Raw genomic sequence first — 23618 nt, 5'->3', positions numbered from 1 at the left:
TCTGTACAGAAAAGAGACGAAATACAAAACATATCTCTGTCACATATTAATGTCATTGTTGCTCCATCTAAAATAATTCTTTCTTTATCTATTCAAATTGTACAGTATGTTGTATAGTAAATAGTATTTTGTGGTGTAGCACCCTTTTCAAACATACACAGTATTTACAGTGCAGGGAAGTAAACACTGGCTCCACAGCTATGGTACAATTATTTTGCTGTGGTTTGCTACAGTTTGGACGTCACTGTGCTACTTGCTTTTTTCTTTTTTTCTGATGATTTATATCCAAAACATACGGAACTGTTTAAAAAAGGTTCTCCTGTTCCCAAAGCACTGGCACAGCATCGACATTACAATAGGTTTCCTTTGGAGTGACCACAAAAGTACACAGTGATTATTTCTACAACACTTAAAAGGTTGTGATTTAGTGTAAACATGTACAAAAATCTCATGCTGAATAAAACCTTTTCTTTTGAAGTTATCATGGTAATATACAATGGCAGCTAATACTGACTTGTCACAGATATGGGGTTCTCTGAAAAATCCAGCTGTCTTGCATTTTTAGCTACATCTTCTCAGACGTCTCCTGACGCTCCGCACGTTAGTCCTTGAAAACAGGAGTTATCGACGTTCCCTTGTAGAAAATGTTCCGGGCGTTGTCGGGGCTGTTGGCTCTCTCTGGAATCAGGATGATATTATTGCCTTTTCTCCGCAGTGTGGATTCACGACTGGAGGCGACAGAGGGTGTTTCTGAAGCGCTCTCTCCACCCCCTCCTCCTCCGCCACCTCCTCCTCCTCCAGATCCAGAACCACTACCATCCCCTGGAGTGACCCGTATGGTAGAGAGGCCCTGGGGGTGGAGCCTGTGCTCTGACTGGCCGGTGTTCTGGGTGTGAACAGTAACTATGGGTGGGGTGCTAACAGTGGCAGTGGTGGTAACAATGTGATTGACACGCTTCCTGTCAATCGACCCTTCACGTACCGAGTCTGAACTTTCCGAGTCTCTGTTTAGATCGTTGAGCTCAAAGGACTGCCTCAAACTCCCACCTCCTCCTCCTGATCCTCCTCCTGTTCCACTGGGCCCTGTGCCTCCACCTGCTCCAGTGCCATGATCCAGGGAGCGCCACCTCCATGATCCGCTTCCATCTGTGGACGGAGCTTGGATCACCGGCTTGTTGTTTTCAGGGTGGGCCTCTACTCTGACAATTGCTCCAGTGCTCCCTGAAATACTGCCTGTGGTGCTCCCTAGTGAGCTGGGCCCTGTGGTGCTGGTGGGGTCTTGATCAGTTAGTGCCCTGTAACGAACAGAACCTTGGCAAGTCCCGCTGGTGCCGCAGCCTATGCTGCTCTCATCTAAGCTCTTGGAATGGGTCTGCAGTAGGCCCTGCTGCTTGGACATGGCAATCACTTGCATGATTCGTGGCTGGGTGTTCTGCCCATTATCATTAGTCCTGCAGGCTGTAGTCTTCTCTGCTGCCCTTTGCCAGTTTGCCTGTACTGTGCTGTTTATTGTTGACACCCCCTCACTCCCTACTCCTCCCCCCGTCCTTGGGGAGGTGGTGTTGTAATTCTCATGAGCTTCCTCCGGTATGTGGACCAGCTGTGATGATCCAGGTCTAGACTGCATGGATATTCTGGCCCCTCCGGTGATGCCGCTACAGTTACTGGGCAGAGTGGTACTAGCACCTGTTGCCAGTTTGGACATGTATGCATGACCATCAAAGCCTCCATTCAGGCCCATAGCAGATGGCTCAGAGCTGGATCGGAGCTCCATGCTACCGTGGTGGTGCGGATGCTGGGAGGACTGGCCAGATGAGGAATCTACAGAGGACGAGAAGGAGTCTGGGACCTGCAGGGAGCACTTATGGTTGTTGTTCTTACTTTTCCATTGAGACAGAAGCTGCTTTGAGCGGCTGGAGTCCATGGAGGCATGGTGGAGGGTGGCAGCATGACGTCTGGCTGCTTCCTCATACGCTGCCATGGCCTGGGGGGTGTGGACCCGAGGAAGGGTGTGGCTAAAGGTCACCATGGCGTCTTTACTTTGAGGGCTGCGTGGGGAGATCACCTCCACGTCTGCACTGGAACGCTTCAGACTGTCATCAGGCCTTTGCTGCTGAAGGCCTCTGTGGAGGAGGCCCTCAGAGTGGGAGGTGGGTATGCCAGCCTCCCCAGCCATGCTGGCTTTCATTTGCAGGTGGTGGAGTACAGCCTCCTGGCTTATGTGAGGCAGGGAGCAGGGGGGGCGGTGTAGCATTGGAGGGGGACTGGCACTGGCCTCCTCACTCGGCTGAAAATTCCCAACAGCGTACAACCCCTGGAAACACAGGAAACTAAGTAAGTAAATAAGTTTACTTGATACCTTCATGACTTGAACAGATTTTCAGAAAACCTTGAGCTTTAAGAATAATTTCTGGTTTAACAAAACAGAGTGCAATGAGGATTTAATTGTACATGAATTAATTGGATTATACTTTTTTAGAAACGTCAGCAGCGTGCCTCTATGAGGACAACATCTGTCAGCTGGACAGTCCACCACTTTGGTCCAGATCAAAATTTCTCAGCAATTACTTGATGAATTAATTCGAAATTAGGTACTCCAACAAATGAATCCCAGTGACTTTCATCATGAAGGAATGCTGCTCTCAAACTTAAGAGAACAAAACCACCTCCACACAGGCCTTTTGAAAAGGTAACAGCGTTGGAAAAGAGGCTGCTGAGTGGACTGGCCCCTACCAGGTAGACGGCTATAGCTCCTCCGAGCAGGAAGCCCAGGTAGACGTCGATAGCGTGGTTCTTGTACTGAATAATCCGGGTCAGACCACAAATGATGGCACAGATGATGAAGGAGAAGACCAGTAGGGGCTTGAGCAGCTTGGATGAGTCTGTCAAAGTGCTGTTGAAGTACATCTGTGGACACATAACACAGTTATTTTCCATTGTCCTTATGATTGCTGCTTTATGTTGTAGCTGCAGGCTTTTCCATCACCGCTGCCAGCAGCATTATTCAGCATTGAGCTAACTCTGATCAAAACTAGGCAGAGCTGATCAAACATAAACCAAGCTTTTGTTACTGCCTATTTCTAAAAGGAAGTGGGCGCCATACTGTTTCCTGTAGGCACTGAACCGATCAAATGCTAGAACTTGGCAGCTCTTGTCACGATCCTGGGGTTTTGTTTATATTCTGTTATCCTTTGGGTTTCTGTTTGTGTTCCTTGTTTCATGTTATTCGTTCATGTTTAATCTGCTTCCTGTTTTATTTTGTAGATTCTCTCCTCATGTGTCATGTCTGGTTTTACTTCCTGTCTTTGTGTGTTTTCCCGCCTGTTTTCTGTCACACCTGTCTCGTTAGTCCTTCCCTGTTCCCAGAGTCGTCCCTTCACACCTGTTCTGTATTAGTCTTGTCTGCTCCACCCTTGTTGTCAGCCAATCACCATGTCCCTCCTGTTGCCCATGTCTTCCTCCTCCAGCTGTGTCTCGTTCTTGTGATTAGTTTTCTGTATATATACCTGTGTGTTTCCCTTTGTTCCTGGTCAGTTTGTCTGTGCTCATCCTTGTGTTCTTGGTGTCGTTCCCTGCTCTGTTTCCTGCCTGGTGTCTTGTGTTGAAAGATGAAAGAGTTCATAGTATAGTGTGTCGAAAAAAGTTGAGAGTTCATATGTCAAAAAAGTCATGAAAGAGTCCATAGTATAGTATGTCAAAAAAAAAAGTCATAGTATAATATATTTGGATTTCTTACCTGAGTTCATTGTATTTTTCCTGGTTGGTTTTCAGTTTAGTTTTGGTTCTGCTTTCATTCGGACTTTTACCTGTCTGCTCTGGATGTTTTTTATCAGCTGCATCAAAGCTCGCTTTTTGTTAAACCGTAAACCTGCTGCTCTGCACTTGGGTCCTCCCTGAACTGATTTATGACAGCGCTGATTAAATATTATTTCTAATCTCGATTTCTCCAAAAATGTTTTCAGAGACATATTACATGTCGCATACACTTCAACTGTAATCACAGACTGTTTGTTACCAGCCAGGTGCCATATTGTTTTTGACGAGTAGCTCTCTCACATCATGTCACCCACCAGCAGATGTGTTTATGGATCATATATCCGTGTATGCAAGTACTAGAGGGTGTGTGATTATTGAATGTGTTTTTATATTTTTATTATACAGTACAGGCCAGAAGTTTGGACACACCTTCTCATTCAATGCGTTTTCTTTATTTTCATGACTATTTACATTGTAGATTCTCACTGAAGGCATCAAAACTATGACTGAACACATGTGGAGTTATGTACTTAACAAAAAAAGGTGAAATAACTGAAAACATGTTTTATATTCTAGTTTCTTCAAAATAGCCACCCTTTGCTCTGATTACTGCTTTGCACACTCTTGGCATTCTCTCGATGAGCTTCAAGAGGTAGTCACCTGAAAAGGTTTTCCAACAGTCTTGAAGGAGTTCCCAGAGGTGTTTAGCACTTGTTGGCCCCTTTGCCTTCACTCTGCGGTCCAGCTCACCCCAAACCATCTGGATTGGGTTCAGGTCCGGTGACTGTGGAGGCCAGGTCATCTGCCGCAGCACTCCATCACTCTCCTTCTTGGTCAAATAGCCCTTACACAGCCTGGAGGTGTGTTTGGGGTCATTGTCCTGTTGAAAAATAAATGATCGTCCAACTAAACGCAAACCGGATGGGATGGCATGTCACTGCAGGATGCTGTGGTAGCCATGCTGGTTCAGTGTGCCTTCAATTTTGAATAAATCCCCAACAGTGTCACCAGCAAAACACCCCCACACCATCACACCTCCTCCTCCATGCTTCACAGTGGGAACCAGGCATGTGGAATCCATCCGTTCACCTTTTCTGCGTCTCACAAAGACACGGCGGTTGGAACCAAAGATCTCAAATTTGGACTCATCAGACCAAAGCACAGATTTCCACTGGTCTAATGTCCATTCCTTGTGTTTCTTGGCCCAAACAAATCTCTTCTGCTTGTTGCCTCTCCTTAGCAGTGGTTTCCTAGCAGCTATTTGACCATGAAGGCCTGATTGGCGCAGTCTCCTCTTAACAGTTGTTCTAGAGATGGGTCTGCTGCTAGAACTCTGTGTGGCATTCATCTGGTCTCTGATCTGAGCTGCTGTTAACTTGCCATTTCTGAGGCTGGTGACTCGGATGAACTTATCCTCAGAAGCAGAGGTGACTCTTGGTCTTCCTTTCCTGGGTCGGTCCTCATGTGTGCCAGTTTGGTTGTAGCGCTTGATGGTTTTTGCGACTCCACTTGGGGACACATTTAAAGTTTTTGCAATTTTCCGGACTGACTGACCTTCATTTCTTAAAGTAATGATGGCCACTCGTTTTTCTTTAGTTAGCTGATTGGTTCTTGCCATAATATGAATTTTAACAGTTGTCCAATAGGGCTGTCGGCTGTGTATTAACCTGACTTCTGCACAACACAACTGATGGTCCCAACCCCATTGATAAAGCAAGAAATTCCACTAATTAACCCTGATAAGGCACACCTGTGAAGTGGAAACCATTTCAGGTGACTACCTCTTGAAGCTCATGGAGAGAATGCCAAGAGTGTGCAAAGCAGTAATCAGAGCAAAGGGTGGCTATTTTGAAGAAACTAGAATATAAAACATGTTTTCAGTTATTTCACCTTTTTTTGTTAAGTACATAACTCCACATGTGTTCATTCATAGTTTTGATGCCTTCAGTGAGAATCTACAATGTAAATAGTCATGAAAATAAAGAAAACGCATTGAATGAGAAGGTGTGTCCAAACTTTTGGCCTGTACTGTATGTATAATTAACATTGTACTGTTTAAATGTAGAATAAAATGTCTTTGGACACACTATATGATAAATGTTGCTTCAGCCTCTGAGCAGGCAGACCGGTGTACATATTTGATTGACATCTAATCTGATCAACGCTGACGTTTACAGTTGAGTTTTTAATGCTCTGCTCAATGTGATAAAGGGAAACTGATGTGATCAATCAGACGGGCCACTCTGTCTTTTATCCTCTCCTGAGAAGCTGACACCGTAGAGATGAGTGGATTTAACAGTGAAGCAAAAATAGCGTAGAGGAGAGAGCCACGCAGAAAAGTTAATCTTGGCTAATTCCATCATCCACCACTCAGTGTTTCGCTCCTACTGTATCATCAGGCGCTTCATGGGAGGGTGAGCAGGGTTAAGTGTTTGCGTGGGCTCAAACTATTACTCACCGAAACATAGACAGCGGCAAAGGATGCGAGGGTAGCGTGCTGCGATGGAAAGGATTTTCTGCAAGAGATGAAAGAACAGAAATAGACTCAGCCAACGTTCACATCTGTGTGTGTGAGTCAACAGGAGGTGGAGAGAGGGTTTAACCACAGCCAACAAAACACAAGCCTAATGAGACATCTCAAACACCACGCTGCACACACACGCGGATGTTACGGGCTGAAAGACTGAATCAAATTAGACGCATCTTTTCATCTTCTTTACGCCAGAACCCAAAAAGTAATTGAACACAGGCAGGTAGACAGCTGTGGAGCAGATGTTTACACTGTAGTGATGTCTTCATCTGCTGACACCGGCCAAGTACCAGAGGAACAGGTCTGATGTACGGTCACACGCTGCCGTGCAGCAGCAGGAGCTTGACTGTGTGCTACATTATGGAAGTGAACCTGTGGCCCAGTTTCTCCAGCTCCAACCCAATGACCTACTTCTGACAGCTCCTGATGCTCTCTCCTCCACCCAGCTTCATCTTTACTCCTGACTCTGCACGTGTGCCAGTGTGTGTGTTGTGGTGCATTCATGCAGTTGGCTGTATTTCTCTGTGTGTGTGTGTGTGTGTGTGTGTGTGTGTGTGTGTGTGTGTGTGTGTGTGAGTGTCGTACAGTTGTGTGCTCTCCTCCTTAAACCAGCATTTACAACATCTGGGGAATCATAAAAATTTCATTCACACATGAAAACTGATCACACTGCTTCTGAATGAGCTGACCCACTTTAGCACAGAAATAACCAACACAAACGTTGTTGTGTGTTATTATGCATCTATTATTATTATAATGCATGTATTATTAGAAATGAGTAAAACACCATAGTTAGGGTTTGAAAATACTTAGAAATAACTACATTATATTGTTATTAAAATAAATATAAAGACTGTATTATCTTCATTAATATTAAATGAAAAGGTTGGAAATTATTTAATATGTAATTTTATTCTCAAATAAGACATTTTTTATCCCCCCTTGCAAATGATTCACATTGCCACCTTTAGTGTTGCTGGAGCCCACAGCAACGACACTCTGCAATGCTTTTTTTCCACATAATTTGGTCAAATTTAAAGAGGCAACAGACAGCATCTTTTCCTAAACATATCATGATGAAAATAATGTGGGTTGCACAGGGTAGTGTCCACAGTAAAATCAGACTATCAGCGTTTACATAGGTTACTTAGTGGCTTTGCAATCTTTGCAATAAGCTTCTGCCCCTGGGGGCAAAATTTCACGGAAAAAATCTGCTTTACAGCAGGAAACACGTCATGTGTTGTGAAACTGGTCGGTCAGCCAATCAGGGACTGGAGCTGGTCCTTATGAGGAGTTGGGCATGAGATAGTTGAGTCACGAGCACAATGGCAGACGGACAAAGTTTGGAGACAAGTGAAAAACGGCCTAGCAAAAGAAAAGGAGCTCCTCTGTGTGAGGAGGCAAAGAAGAGCAAAAAGGAGAGTGATAAAAGAAGAGGAAAAACAAGAGTAAACCTCAGTCAGGCGTTCAAGAGATGGAGGGAGCTCCGTGACCAAAGAGGCTTCAAAACCCATGTCCAGCTAGCTTTCTTTCTAATGGATCAGTAAGTAACACGGCTAAATGTTAGCTAGACCAGAGAGGACTGTACTGTACTGGCTGCTAGTTCATTCCTAGCTGGCCAGCATCGCAAATCGCCGCAACCAGGGAGCGGGTAGCGAGTGTTGGTCGGCTGACATCCTGGTTGCCATTCTACGGCAGCCCTCGGACAGTGATACCCCCCTCCCTTCCTTCTGTTCTCTTCTCACGGAGGCAGCTATCCACGGACATCGCCCAGCTAAGTTACGCCCAGCTAAGTGAACACTGGACTTTGTTTCCCATTCAATTTGAGCTCCAACCGGCCGCATGGTTTCCATACGGTAGCGTTTATTCTAGAATGGGGACTGTTTACATGTGCATATTGGTATAATTCCACTGTGTCTACTGTTGTTTGTACTGATACTGTACATATTGGTATCATTTACTGTGAGCTGTTTGTACTGGTACTGTGCATTCTGCTATAATTATTTGCATTACTATTTGTTTTTTCTTGAGATAAATCTGATAATTGTTGCTCGGTCTCTTTACTCATTTATTCAGTAGAGTGTCCACACACCTTCTCATTCTACATATACATAGAGGTATACTGGTGGCTTTACAGCCTGCATTTTATTCATTATCTCTGATCCCCACGCTCACTTTGGTCGTTGCCACAGTGCGACGCAACACCACTGATGCTAGGTGGCGCCAAGGTAAAAAAAAAAAAAAAAAAAAAATCCTATCTGTTGCCTCTTTAATCTATATTTTTAAAGTCATTACTAAAAGTGTGTGTCATATAAAAACTAAAGTGATGGTCAAAGTTGTCACAGTGAAATTTAAGGTGTGCTGATGGATTCACGTCATCAACTCATGCATTGAGTAACATTACAAGTTAACGTTCCACCTTAAAAGTTGCCGGCAGTCGGCCCAGTGAATGAAGTTATTTTTTTCTCTTTCATTTTATAGTTGTAGTTTACTGATGTATGAACAGAGGTTACATAAAACCAGAGTGAGCGTCCTCTACTGACCAATCAGACTGCAGGGTTTCTAGCTCCACCTTTTAGTACCAGATCTGTGTGCTAGGTACCCCAACAGAGGGGGGACCAAACATGGGGACGCTAAGGAACGCTTCTGTTGGTACCATCCACAACTTTTACTGTGGGAACGGACTAAATGTGTCCAGAACTGAACTGAACTGTACTGCTTGGAGGAAATTATTGTGACACAGGTCATCCTTGAAACATTCAAGCTAGCGTCAATACGACCGCAATTTCTTTGTGCACTTGACCCAAATTTACCCTGCTGTATGGCTGACAAGATGCAGGGGTTCCTCTCATTGGTTGCCAGTGAACAGATTCAGTGAGAGTCAAATTGAAGATGATGTGATGGCAGGTTCACACGGCGTCGCTATGATGATCAGCTGAGAATCCTGGCTACACTGAGGGAGTACTATCCACCGTGTAAGATGAAACAGAGAAAAGGACTTGGTACCAAAGTGAGTCAGGTCGACTCGAGCCAAAGCAAGCAACAGTCCCTCTGCTGTTAAAATAGGTTAATAATACCCTTGGTGCACAACCACTGCAGCAGAATAGCTTTTCATGCTGCTCTGCAAATGAGACTGGAGCTAAAGCTGCCACAGAGAGAGTGGAAGACAGTGTTTATGCCAGGAGCACGAGGTTATATTTAGACCCCCATAGTCTGCAGCCAGAACCTATGTGTGTACCAAAAACACAGGTCGAAACTAGCCTCATCGCCTCCGGCCTCATCCTTATGCTGTCTGCCACACACACACACACACACACACACACACACACCAAACCAATCTCCATTAAGGTCTCTGGTTTAATCAGAGACAGAGTGGGCTACAAACAGAATAGGAGGAGTAGGAATGTCTCCCATCTAACATTGAAATCATATATTGCGTTCAAACACATAGCGCACTCTAGCGCCTCACTGTTTCAAACGCGTACTGCAACTACGGTAGCCACTGTGTACCAAAAAGCTATGATAACATTGATGAAACCATGTCATCTGATACTTCATGGAGTATTCATTCAGGCTGCTACACAGACACACATGTGACGCGAGTTGACAAACTCCCTCCTCACCATGCTGGCTGTGTTTACAACATAGGATTGTTGGGGCGGATGTAAATCCAAACAAACCAATCATGTCTTGTCTTTTGACAACTGACAAGTGGCTCAGCCTCACACACCTCATCCCTCTCCTCGCATCACTGGCTTGTGACTGCATTACCTTTGTCCTTCAGCAGCTCTCTCCACCTGGGAAAGGCTGCCCTGATGTTGACCCTCGTTTTTTGAATTTGCCAGTCACGTTGCCTTTTTGATTCTCTTTTGCGCTTTCTTGGCGACGAGGATTCCTTCTCCCGTGATGCTGCATGTGCATGATCCTGCATTATGCTCAAAGAGTGGGACTGTGTTTCAAATTTGCCAGGGTATGTCCCTCCCTGGCAGATGTTTTCTCAAGATGGCGAAATGTTATGGAACCCCCCCAGACGACTTACCCGCACAATGTACAAACAGTCCGAAATTCTCCTTTTACGAGAATAAGTCAGATTATTGGTGGAGGTAATGAAACACCAGTGATGACATGTTTATGAATGCAGACATCGATTTTTGCCAATAAACAACTGAAAATGTTACACACTGTCCCTTTAAAGCTGTGTGTCAGCTTTCTCTGCTACAAGCATTATTTAAACAAAGTACCATTTGAGGCTCACATGTGCATGAGAATGGCACCAACTCAATCTGAGCCAAGACTGAACTACAGGACGGTCACAGGCTCATTTGTGTCACAAGGAAAGGACATAGAGAAAAAGAGAGAAAGGGGATGCTCAAATCTGTCTTTGCACTTTTTCCAAGTGCCATACAAGTTAAATGTATCTATGTCTTAACGGTATTTATAAGTATGATACAGAGATGTAAGTTGTTGATCTTATTTAATAGATGTAGGGGTACACTACTACTACCTTGGCTGGGAGGAAATTTTAGTATCTGGACAGTTTTGAATTGTAATAAAATACCTCTGGACTACAGTGATGTCTTGAAACTGGTCGAGATGTTTCATCGGGGCCAATACTGGCCACTCGTTTATCTTTAGTTAGCTGATTGGTTCTTGCCATAATATGAATTTTAACAGTTGTCCAATAGGGCTGTCGGCTGTGTATTAACCTGACTTCTGCACAACACAACTGATGGTCCCAACCCCATTGATAAAGCAAGAAATTCCACTAATTAACCCTGATAAGGCACACCTGTGAAGTGGAAACCATTTCAGGTGACTACCTCTTGAAGCTCATGGAGAGAATGCCAAGAGTGTGCAAAGCAGTAATCAGAGCAAAGGGTGGCTATTTTGAAGAAACTAGAATATAAAACATGTTTTCAGTTATTTCACCTTTTTTTGTTAAGTACATAACTCCACATGTGTTCATTCATAGTTTTGATGCCTTCAGTGAGAATCTACAATGTAAATAGTCATGAAAATAAAGAAAACGCATTGAATGAGAAGGTGTGTCCAAACTTTTGGCCTGTACTGTACGTATGTAGTTGTTTTTCTCACAGTGAACGACGTATGTGAGAAAACACTGTCGATTAATTGAAGTTAACATGGGACCCTATTTTACACCAACAAAACTACATCAAAACATCTGTTTACAAACTCTTACACAATTTGCAAAGTATAATTTAAGTCTTGTGTCGTTTGCTGTGATTTAACGTGGTCCCCTTTTTTCTGATCCTTCGTCCACCAGAGGCATGCGAGAAAGTTTTCTTCATGAATTCCTGGCACCACGACATTAATAATTAATATGTAAATGGTCATTTTGTGGCTGAAGTATTATTTAAATGCCATCACTCACTTTGAGGTCATGGTTTACATAATTTCAGGAAACAAATAATATTTTCTTTGTTTCCAACAGGCCTCGACGCAGAGAAGAAAGCATTATAATGATCTGGTTTTCTCCAAAACCCATGCATAATCACAGAAACATGTCAGTGTTTGTCTCTGTAATCTCATTAACAAGAACATCAAAAGGCTATCCCCCTCTTTCTGTCTTCCTCTCTCTCTGTGACCAAAATAATTCGGCTCTGGAGCAGATTCCAGCAACAACAACAAAAAGCAACAATCAGCAGAATCCTTCGTACGCATCAAGGCAAAGTGTGGTAATTAGGTGAAACCTGCTAACTGCTCCTCTCATGGTGTTACGAGGCATAACGACTCTGCAGGGTGATGGCTGCTGATTCTTGGTCATTTGTTGTTATTTTGCTGTCACCCTCGCAAAAATCAGCAGATAATGTGCGACGATTTTACTGTGGTTCCTTTTGCTGGTGTTTTGTGTGGATGCAGTTTGACGACCTGTAAGTCTCTCTAAAATGTTTTAATGCAACACTCAACCTGCCTATAGCGTCTGGTCTGCCAAGAAGTACAGAAGAAGAAGAAGAAGAAGAAGAAGAAGAAGAAGAAGTTGTGTTCACAATGAACAGAAGCTGTAATGTTTGTTTCCCACATACCCCTGTGTCGTCCTACTTGTGCTTTTGCACCACAACTTAACTACAACACTCTGCTGATCCATTTTGTCCTCAACAATGGAAGAAGAGAGCGAGAAGAAAAGGCGAACGAGTGTATGGACCTTTCCTTCCAGCTCATGCCGTTCACGCCAGCCAGAGCCCCCCCACAGTCTGTGGATGAAGGTACGAACGACTTAATAATACATGACAGGGCGTTAATTATGAAATAATATACAGTTTACAGTTGACTGGAGGTTTGTATGACAGTCCACATCACTTTACAGTTTTGATTCTGTGTTTAATTATTAATATTAATATTATTTTATTACCGTATGTCTTTATAGTTTATTTTATATCACAATTTAGCCAAACAAAAAATGTTTTAATAGGAATAACGGTAATCTAGGCTACGTTAACCGTAGAGTAAAAAAGACGTTACAGCTAATATACACATTATTAACAGGTAAATTCAAGAGTAAAATGTAATTTACCTGTTGGTTGGGCGTCAGCATCAATACTTGGATCTGATGTAGATGCCGCCTTCTCCTGCGGCTCCTAATCCTCCTCATCATTCGCTGCCTGTATCTATTTATCATTTGCAGCAGCAGTGCTGCGAACAACATTATTTCCTCTAACGCCATGTTTCGTCTCCTAGGAGACGGACCAGCTGGACCCAAACGGAAGTGACGTGTACACAACTGTCCCAATTCTCCTTTTTAAACAGCGTCAGTCCCTTGCGCACTTACGCCCCTAACTGCACTTTCGGCAAGTGCACTTCAGGGAAGACCTCAGGGCGCAAGTGCGGGTGTTTGGACAGGGCCTTAGTGTCCTCAGTTCCCAAACACTGACTGAGTGTTGATGTCACACAGTGGGAAACATGCTGCTGTCCAAACTCTTTTGGAACGTGTTGCAGCATCAAATTCAGAATGAGCGAATGTACCAAGTTATCAGTATGAGCATTAAATATCTTGTCTTGTATTCTACTGAATATAGGTCAAAAAGGATTTGCAACTCATTGCATTCTATTTTTAATTTTGTTTTACACAGTGTCCCAACTTTTCTGAAGTTGGGGTTGTGTGTGTAAATAAGCAAGAGAAAAGAAGAACGTAGAGAGTATTTCTGTCAGAGAGGGGTCTGTGAGAGCAGCAGAGTGCTGAGTATGACTGAGTGTGATAAAAAATGATTAATACTAATGAATGAAACTGAAAATCATTAAAAATAGAGGCTCATCTTTTATGTATGCCTGTTTCACGTAAAGACCTCTGTTGTTAAATATTTAAGAATCAGTGATTTTTTCGCTTTACCATTCTGGCTTTCTTGTCCAATAACATTTGCCTTATAATTTGCTTGCGATGCATCTCAGTGCACTTCATAGTAAAGTGCTTCTGTTAAACACAAACTCTGATCCTCTTGACTTAAACACAACCAGCGTGGTTCCCTGAAGCTTTCAGTGGCAGTCTCTATCTCGTCTTACCTCCCCTGGATGATGGCTGCAGGGTCCACCCCTGAGCAGATATCCTCCATGACGTAGGGGTTCTGTTCGCAGCTGACGTTGAGCGTGGTGTAGTTGGGTTTACACACAGTGAGGAAGTAGGGTGTTGGGTAGCCCGTCATCAGCTGGAGGATGTCGGTGATGAGGGCGGTGGCACAAAGACCGAAAGCATGAACGCCTGAGGAAAAAGGATGTGATGTCAAGGTTGGGAAACAGGCGGAGCGTTCAGACAGAGGTGTAAACACGACACACTTTAAACACATTCTGGCTTCAGCGGTTAGTGTAAGTTAGTGTTGGCTCTGGTTCTGTGTTGCTAAATGACTCATGAGTATACAGTTACCATCCTTTCAGACCAGGTTATAGACAGAAAAAAATCAGTGTACCGACGAAGCGAACAGCTCTGCGTATGAAGGAGTTGAAGTTGCAGCCCGCGGCGTTGATGTTGGCCTCGGCCCCGACGCCACTCTTCCTCCGAGACAGACAGCAGAACAGGATGGCCTCTCCGATCATTATCTGTTAACACAATACACAGCGGTCACATGGCGCTGCATGCAGCAGTGGGTGATTTATCCTGGACATGAGGGCACTTTCAGTTTCCTGCTTGTTCACAAGGGCCAGCTTATCCCAGCATGCACTGGGTGAGAGGCAGGCTCCACCCTGGACATTTTTTGTGATGTATTTGTGACATTCATATTTCTATATGCAGTGTAAGTATTTCTACATCATGCTTGAAGCCCTCTGGTCCATTAGGGGTCCTGCATCCTGGTGCTGCTGTTTCTAATTGTGTGCTGCATGTGGCCTGCAGCAAAGCAACTCAGGCTTGTAGAGAATTTTTCCTAGTGGCCACTTATGGCGGCAAAAAAAACCCTGCAGCCCAAAAAGCATTTCCCCCCCCTGTAAAAGAGACATCTGTAAAACTGTTGACAGGACAAGGTCAATTATGAATCTTTCTATTTTTATAAGCTGTGATGGTTTTCTATTTATAAACTTTCCTCAAGCCGAGAGAAGCATTTTAGAAATCTGTGACATCATCACAATGCAAAGTCTATGAGCTTTTAATGAGAATGAAGCTTTTTGCTCGCTGTTTTCGCGTTGCTACACGCCTTGTGTTTCTGCGCTCTAGGCAGCTGCTGTTTTTGCTGAAACACTCTGAACTCCTCGAGTTGAAAAAACTTCAACTCAGAGCAGAGAAGCGCCCCACGTCATCTCTGCTTTTTTTCCCCATTCTCCAATGAGATGAGTTGAGAGGCGGGGCTTCTGTGGTGGTCACGACAACAAGTTTACAGTTGGTAAACAATGGAGGAGAAACTGGTGGTAGTGGTTGCTGGATACCCAGAGCTATACGACTTTACAAAGCACAGTTAGCACCATGTCAATAGAAAACAGCAGATAAGTGCAGTACTGTAAACGTCCATGATGGAGGAGAAGCTCCTGGACCAACTGGTGGTACTCCCCATGATCCAGCCTCTTTTTTAGGGTCTCATGTACCCACACAGATCTCTGTTTATCTGCTGACAGCCTCTCACCCTCAACCAGAGCTACAGACAGCACCCTCTGCCTCAACATGGCAGCAGCTACACACTCATTACTGCAGGATACACACAGTAAAAAACAGGAGATTAATTACACGTGCGGGTCAGGGTAAGGAGGTGGCAACGATAAAAAGGAGCATCAAGTGTCTTTTTATTGGTGGCATTCAATTTTAAGAAAAAAGAAAGGCAGTGCAGTGCGACTCGTGTTTTGCAACCTGCAAAATGCGTTCTGTGTGATCGGGCTGTACTCGTACACTCGTCTGGTCTCCCTGAGTCGCAGGCAACAGCAACATATGAATCTTAGAACGCTGTCACCTGTGGCTGTTTTTAAGTGGGCGGTATCCCACAGCGCAGCCTATCTATGGCCCTCCAAAGCTCTGCAGTAAGCCAAGATTGTTGGCCAGCACAGCTCCTCCCTGTGTAGTACACTCATACACACAAATACACACTCCTCCAGGTGGACACGTGGCGTTGCAGCGGGATACCTGGCTATCTGCACAGCACTGATGTCGGATCACAGATCTCTGCAGACAAAGAAGAACGGAAAGAAACGTGTGTCTAAATGTTTATAATGATGCACAGAGGAGTTTAACTGCTCATATGTGTGAATTCTGTGCTGTGGCTAACTGTGATGTTAATATTATAGTCAGTATTTCATTGCCTACACATATTGGCCCTGTACAGCACGCAGTATCAGTTCATAGCTCTGTCTGTTTCCTAACCTCTACATCCTCCGTCCTCAGGCATTCATGCTTTCAGCCTTCATCCTCAACATGGATGGAGAGAGGAAAAAGCAAGGCAGCTACAGTGATGGCCAGAGGGGGATTATGGGTACTTAGATGAGGGCCGTCAGGGATCTGCATAATACTGAAACTGACACACTGGACTTATGAGTCTCTGAACCAGGGTTTATCTGGGAAATGTACTCCATCTTTTGCTCCAGCAAAAAGGAAACAGCTGTTTCCTCTCCATTTATTTTACTTTTCTGGAATCTAAATTATTTCGTGAACAGACTGATCGTCCATTACATTGGCTAATTTTGACTGTTTTACTGTCTGTGTGATTTTTATGTGTATTCTTGTTAAGGTAAAAACAGCTACGCCATAACGACACCTAAACTCTTCACTCACAGCCAAAGAGTCGCTCCACCACTAAACCAAAACTGTTGCATTTCAGTATGGACATTCTCATAGACTGCAGTGGGACACTCTGCACTAATAGAGGAATATTTTAATTATAACATCAAGTGATGAGGAGGACAGCGCGTCACATAAGTGCACGTTTTATTGTTGCCTATTAAAGTGTTTTTTAATGACTGAATAATTGAATGAATTTAGAGGCAGAACTGTGTTTGCAGAGTACGAACAAAGTAATGTAAGGAAATATTGGATGAATCTCATATTTCTGCATGAATCATTTGTACGTATGGTTTAAACACAGATTTGTGTGTATGCACTGTTTGTGAATGAAGCTCTGTTTACTTTTGTCATTGTGAACATACTTCGTGGGCTTTTCCCAAACCACCCTTTACACCCTCACCCTACTTTCAATCTGTTTACGCATTCACGCGGAGGGTTCGCCACATTGAGTGCCGTCCCAAACCACCTGGTGAGGAGTGGAGGTGGGTTATAAAGCCCTCCAACAGCGAGGCTACACCACTGCTGACTTACTGATCATGTGCAACACCGTATTGTGTTTATCATAGAAGACGCTCCGTACAAATAAAGTTCGTAACCTGCTCAAACTAAGACAGACATTTATGTTGACATACAGATGTTAACATCTTAAATGTTACCCTGTACAAAGGATAAAATATATCCTTCTCATTTAAAGCAACACAGTGGAGGATTGCATTTTTACTAGTGATGGCCAAATGAAGCCTCATGAAGCATTTTCTTTATTTTCTGAGCCCACTAGATGGCGCTTTTTGTTCAACAAAAGGTTGAAAGCACACTGAATTGCCATTCTTTGAGCCTCTCTCTTTAAACCATGAGTGCCATCTAGTGGGCTCAGAAAATAAAGAAAGCTTCATGAGGCTTCATTTGGCCATCACTACTTTTTACCTCATGGGGTCCCCCTACAGACGAAAACGGTCTTGTCTGTTACAACTGTCGCAAAAATCTTCCTGTGCGTGCATTTGTTTGACAACACAAGCTGGTCGCGTAATGTGCGATCATCACGTCTTCAGAACAGGTAAAGTAGCCTTACAGCATTTTGAACATACATGATTAGGCCGATTGTTTTATTTATTTATTCATTTTCGAAACTCAGAAATGAGTTGCTCTCTGCGTCAGGGCTGACCTCCTCCTCACAGCGCGCACACACACAAACTCAACAGAGTCAAGTCAGACAGCAGATGAAGGGAATATAACTTCAAGATTACTCTAGTTGACGACAACTACACTTGTTACTGTGAGTAAGTGCGATAAAACCTCTGCCAGCCAGGCCAGTACTTTATCAATACATGTGATCAGCATGTAGAAAGCCATATTTCAATCACGGTCAACACAAGCACATTAACATTGCTTTAATTGCAGTGCTCAATATGTACAACAACTGTTATGAAAACCATGCAGCTTATGAGCATCAGTGAAAAGCCGAAAGATGTTTACAAAGAAAAGAAAATACAGTACATACAACAATTTGAAGAACATAAAATGGGAGATAGTTTTATTTTTCTGCATGGTTAAAAGTAAAGTTAAATTTGCCCCAAAGCTTGCTGCTGTGTTTATCCCCTACACCCTGATGAACGTGCGTCACTCAGCTGTGCAGGTGACTACAAACAGAGTGACACTTGGTGGTTAGGGTCCGGCTCTGGAGAGGCCCAATGTCTCAGCAAGTCATTGCAAGAATGAAACCATTTCTCTCATTTTCCTTTCTATCTGTCGAAGGAAAAATAAGCGAAAGGATTCCTGAAAAAATAACTTCACATTCAGCTTCTGGGGTCATTACACTGGATGATTTTCAGTCTTACAGGACTCAAAGAACTGCAGAATCTCTTCCACTGTAACACAAACGAAACATTAAAAACTAAACTGTGTGTCTGCGCTGTGCTGTAACTACTCGCTGTCAGACACAGTCATCTGGGAGACAAAGTATTTAAAGCTTAGCCTGTTTTATTGTCAGCACAAAATGTAGTTGAGTTAGTGATTTCCCCACTAAAAGCGGCTTACTGTGAACATGCCCTGCAGTTTGAATAAGGAAATAATTCAGTGCTCAGCTTCAGAGGAGCGGCTGTAGTCCAGATGTAGCATGACCGTAGTCTGAAGTGTCCAATCGCATGAACACAGCGGTGATTAATGTGGCTGGATTTGTTCCACTGCTCACAACAACATCAGGAGAGAAAATGAATCTTTACTTGTTGCATGTTCTCAGCCTCAATCATCCACCTCAAGATGGAGACAAGCGTTCAAGGACTGCAACCCAGTCTCACATCAACACGTGTCACAACTGTGTCGGTCTAACTGTGCAAAACCTATCAGTTTCACAGTAATGGCTTTAGATGCCTGAAGTTTAATACCTCAGCGTCGGCAACAGCCGCGGTCAGAGTCATTATGTTTTACAGGCGTCCGTCTGTCCCATTCTATCTCAAGAGAGGGCCTTGAGAGAATTTCTTCAGATTTGGCACAAACATTCACATGGACTCAACAATGAACACATTACATTTTGGTCAAGGCCATTGTGACCTTGCATTGGCAGGGCTTGACACTAACTTTTTTCCCAAGGAGCACATGTGCTCCTAAGTTGAAAAAGTAAGGAGCACACAAAGAACTTTAGGGGCACAATGTAAATTGATCAAATAATGTGTTTACCGTAATAAACGTGATGCAAATAGACATTTACATGCAAAATTATTTAATGAATTTAAATACAAAATGTACAGAAAGGTAAAATCATCAAGTTTTGAAAAAGTATTGCAATTTAATTTTGTCTTTAATGTTATTATCTTATATTATCTTTGCAATATGATTATCTTATATAATGTTATAACTATCCTAAAACATTCTCCAGGTCCTCTGAAACTCTGCAGGACTTATTTCCACCCTGCCCAGCAGCAGTACCGTGGCGAACGGTCCCTAACTGCAGGGAGAACGGAGCAGGCTTCCCCGGAGGTCCGCCGCTTAACCCGGTCCGCCTCCTCCGCCACGCTGCCAACAGTGGGACTTAGATTCATTGTGCCGACAGTGGCTTGGAAAACCGCCCATAACCGTGTCACACGGGGAAGAGGGAAGGCGGCTGGAGTTCCTCCAACAGATTATCGGTTAGATTATCATATTTTTTTATTGACAAAAATATAGGCTGCTTCGGCTGATTTTTTTATGAGCGCATGTGCCCCTAAATATTTTTTACAGTTCGCACACATCTATTTTTTGTCGCAAATGCGAGTGAAACGCTCGCACTGTCGAGCGCTGATTGGTATTCATTCTGACAGCCATTTTAGATTTAGTCTTAGTCATTTTATCCTTCATAGTTTCAGTCGCCGAAAATGCAAAATGTTTTAGTCCTGATGTTTTCTATATGTGTTTCTCTGTTTAAACTAACCCAGTGAGTCTGATTCATGGATCATAAATCAGACTCAAGGTGACAGGTTGTATAAAATCATGTGTGTGTCATGTCTCCAGCAGTGTGTGACAGGTTTAAGGGCTGATTTACGAGCACACACTTACTGATCATCATCTGAAAAGCTCAACATCTCTCTATTTATGCTCTCAACAAATAACTAATGTGAGCCAACTAGGATTTGTCCCCAGGTTCATTGTAAACTCTGACTTATCCATGTGACTGTTAAGAAGCAGAAACATAACTTGTTTCTTCATGTGCAACATGTTAGTCTGGAGGTTTAAACACCTTCTGCTGAGTCCTGCGTGGATCAGCTGTTAAGTCCAGCGGCCAGTGGCTGCTAGCTCCACTGCCATTCAGCGGCTAACAAGCAGAGCTAGCTGCTAACAGCCACCGCTGCAACTAACAAACTCCACAAATCCATTCAGCAGCTCCACCATCCACAGTCAGACACACACGGCTGATTATTTACTGCTGAGTTACAGCTCACAACTCGCACCAACCCAAACATCCTGGTGCAGACTATTTACTGGAGTTTACCAGCCTGAAGATAATCAGAGTCACGGGCGCTCTCGGCTTTCAGTGTCCAATAGTCCACCACCAACATTTTCATCACGTCTTAGTTCTTATCATCAAGATCTATTTTTAGCTCGTCATTGTCTCGTTTTTGTTATGGAAAATTGTTGTTAAAAACATTTTCATCATAGTTTTCATCAACCAAATTAACACTGCCTTGCATCCATTTCATTCTCGTGAGTGCTTTATCTCAAAAAGACTTTCCTCAGATTTGACAAAAATGTACGCTTGGAATTAACAATGAACTGATGAGAATGTGGGTGTCAAAGGTCGCTGTGACCTCACAGAACATGTTTTTTTGCCATAACCCATGAATTCGTACACTAATTATGACAAGTCTGATTGAATATAATGTTAAAGTGATGATATTTTATAACCAAATGTCAAAAATCAACTTCACAATTTTACAACTTCACACATACACTTTTCAGGCCGTCATATACAATACAATAAATGCAATACAATGTATTGTTCACAAGCACCTTTCAAGCATTTGGAACGTATATGCATGTGTGTGTGTGTGTGTGTGTGTGTGTGTGTGTTTGCTCCCAGAAACCTCCAAGGAAGTGATGACATGCCTGACTGGTCACAATAAATGTGCATGCCAGAAAAGTGTGTCTGGCTTGCAGTGGACAGGATCATAGCTGATAATACAGATCAACAGTCAGCGAGCTCTCCCAGCCTGGAGGGGCCCGTCCTGCCGGCCCACAGCTCCACTCACACTCCACATCTACAATATAAGGACATGAGTGTGTGTGTGTGTGTGTGTGTGTCAGTATTAGAAGGAATTCATGCCAGAGGCTTTTGATACAGTGTGTAGGTGGGTTAGGGTTCGGGTTTTTTGTGTGACGCCATAGCCTGACCCACCGGTCAAACGTACAAATTAAACAGTACATTAAAAAGGGCAAAGAATTTTCACCTTGCACTTGTATTCCTCCGCAAACTTGTCAAGTTGCAGTTACAGTTTACATCCATGACTGTGAAAACATGGATGCTTCACACACAGGAGACGTATACAATCAGCATAGTTTCAAGGTGAACATCCAAGATTAGTGTCATCAATTCAGTATACGGCCAAATATCTCCCCTTCTGTTCCTGAGATATGACGCTGAGTCACGGCCAGAGACGTGTTTTTGCAAAACATTATGATGTTTAAGTGAAGCTGACACTTGACCTTTTCGATAGAAAATGCAAACACTTCATACATTTATCCGATCAGACATTTGTATGAAGTGCTGTCAAAATTGGCTTGTGAATTCCTGGCCAAAAACATGTTGAATCAGGTCACAGTGACCTTGACCTTTGACCTCTGACTATCAAATTCGAATCAGTTTAATATTGATTCCAAGTGGACGTCTGTTCCAAATTTGAGGAAATTCCCTCAAGGTGTTCTTGACACATTATATTCATGAAAATGAGACAGACAAGGTCACAGTGACCTTGACCTTTGAACACCAAATTTTAAATCAGTTAATCCTCACCTTAAAGTGAATTTTTGTGCCCAATTTGAAGAAATTCCCTCTAGGTGTTCATAAGATACTGCAGTCATTAGAATGAGACAGACAAGGTCACAGTGACCTTGACCTTTAACCTATGACCACCAAATTCTAATCGGTTCGTCCCCGTGCTCATCCCTCTGATCTAAGGTTAGCAGTTTAGTTTTCTGTCTCGCTGTTAAACCTTACCGTGATGGCAGGTCCGGCGAAGGCCAGGCTGAGCAGCATCAGCAGGGGAATGACCTCGTGGTTGGGGTCGATGTAGGGAAGGCTAAGGCTGCGATCATGGCAGTTGAAGCCAGACTTCACCGGCTTGAACACATCCGTCCACTCCAGGAAGTAGAGACTGACCACAGACGATACCAGAATCGGCAGCTGTTGATGGACATGACAGGAGAAGACAGAAAGCACAAGATGTAATGGAGTTCATAAACAGCAGAGGCAGGAGGAGCTTTAACAGACTGCCAATGAATAAATACATAGAAGAACAGGCAGTGAATGTCCCCATAACCCTATGGTTCAATGACCATGCTAATTTGATTTGATAATGAGGACGAAGGCATGGAAAATAGTTTTCATGACCTGAGGACGGAGCTGGGTGATGGAAGACGACATGTGGAATTAATTGCTCTTCTGAACATCGAGTGCTTCCACTGAGCTCATCTCAAATCTTCTGTATGAATCCTCCTCATCCCAACGAACGCAATGAGAAACACTTCATGTTTATTATAACCAGCTTGAGATCTCACTATCATAAAAAACCAATCATAACACAGCAGTTCAATCCCAAGCATGAAATAAAGTCAGGGTAATAAAGCTGGCGCTGATTTCTCAGTTGGGCAAATCAAAGTGCTTCAGCGGTCTGTGGAAGAAAGCCAAGCTCAACTCTGCAGAGGGCTTCGCTGGTTCTGTGTGGCTTTGCTTTGCTGAATGGCTGCAGCGATTTCACCACTGACCTGTTACACTGTCATGTCACTAGTATCCAGTCCTGTCAGGAGGACAGAGAGAGCAGAGCTGTGGAGCTGAGAGGACAGACAAACCCAAACTGCAGGCCACGTGAATAAAGGAGGGAAGCTAGAAACATAAAGATAGCATCTGTTCATTTCTATGAAAGCTGCTTACGAAAGAAGATCTTTGTCTCTTGCTGGTTTGAGTCTGTGTAGTCTCCAGAGACAGATCTCTGCATATGTGCAGAATCTGTCGGCAGCGGGTCAAGATGTTGGTATTGGAAGCATTCTGGTTTTGACCAATCATGTTTGAGCAGGCTTTGGTTGCATGCAGGCAAACAGTCCATATGGAGAACAAAGAGGCGGAACACATTGGCTTGAAAGCAATGTCAGAACCCATCGGCTATCGGCTCAAGACGGTTCAGCTTTTTATTAGCTTTTTTCTAATTCATCAGCCTTCATATGACGATATCTGTTTACAGAGACGAGCCGACACCTGTCTCAAGTTGCTATATGACCTGCTGACAAAGACTGGCACATGGAAGAGGTAGTTTTGGACTGGATATCTGTTGGTGGACAGAGGAAACTAATTTCGACTGCTTGTATCTGTGATCTCATTCTTTCGGTGACCACACAAAGCTCATGACCATAGCTGAGGGTTGGGACATAGACCACCACAGTCTGACG

At 43.6% G+C, this 23618-nt stretch overlaps 1 protein-coding gene across 1 annotated transcript in view; it reads right to left on the bottom strand.

Moving 5' to 3' along the window:
- Window positions 1-465: 465 nt before the first annotated feature.
- plppr4b (phospholipid phosphatase related 4b) overlaps window positions 466-23618 on the bottom strand; it is a 49062-nt gene continuing 25909 nt past the window's right edge. Inside the window, exons 2-7 of the mRNA XM_033638372.2 lie at window positions 22174-22359; window positions 14203-14332; window positions 13802-13997; window positions 6215-6272; window positions 2734-2907; window positions 466-2314 (exon numbers count right to left, since the gene is read on the bottom strand). Coding sequence (XP_033494263.1) covers window positions 602-2314; window positions 2734-2907; window positions 6215-6272; window positions 13802-13997; window positions 14203-14332; window positions 22174-22359 — 2457 coding nt within the window. The 3' untranslated portion in view covers window positions 466-601. The remainder of the gene's footprint in view (window positions 2315-2733; window positions 2908-6214; window positions 6273-13801; window positions 13998-14202; window positions 14333-22173; window positions 22360-23618) is intronic.

Source organism: Epinephelus lanceolatus, chromosome 20, assembly GCF_041903045.1.
Source record: "Epinephelus lanceolatus isolate andai-2023 chromosome 20, ASM4190304v1, whole genome shotgun sequence".
NCBI lineage: Eukaryota > Metazoa > Chordata > Actinopteri > Perciformes > Serranidae > Epinephelus > Epinephelus lanceolatus.
This window is presented reverse-complemented; position numbering and strand designations above follow the sequence as displayed.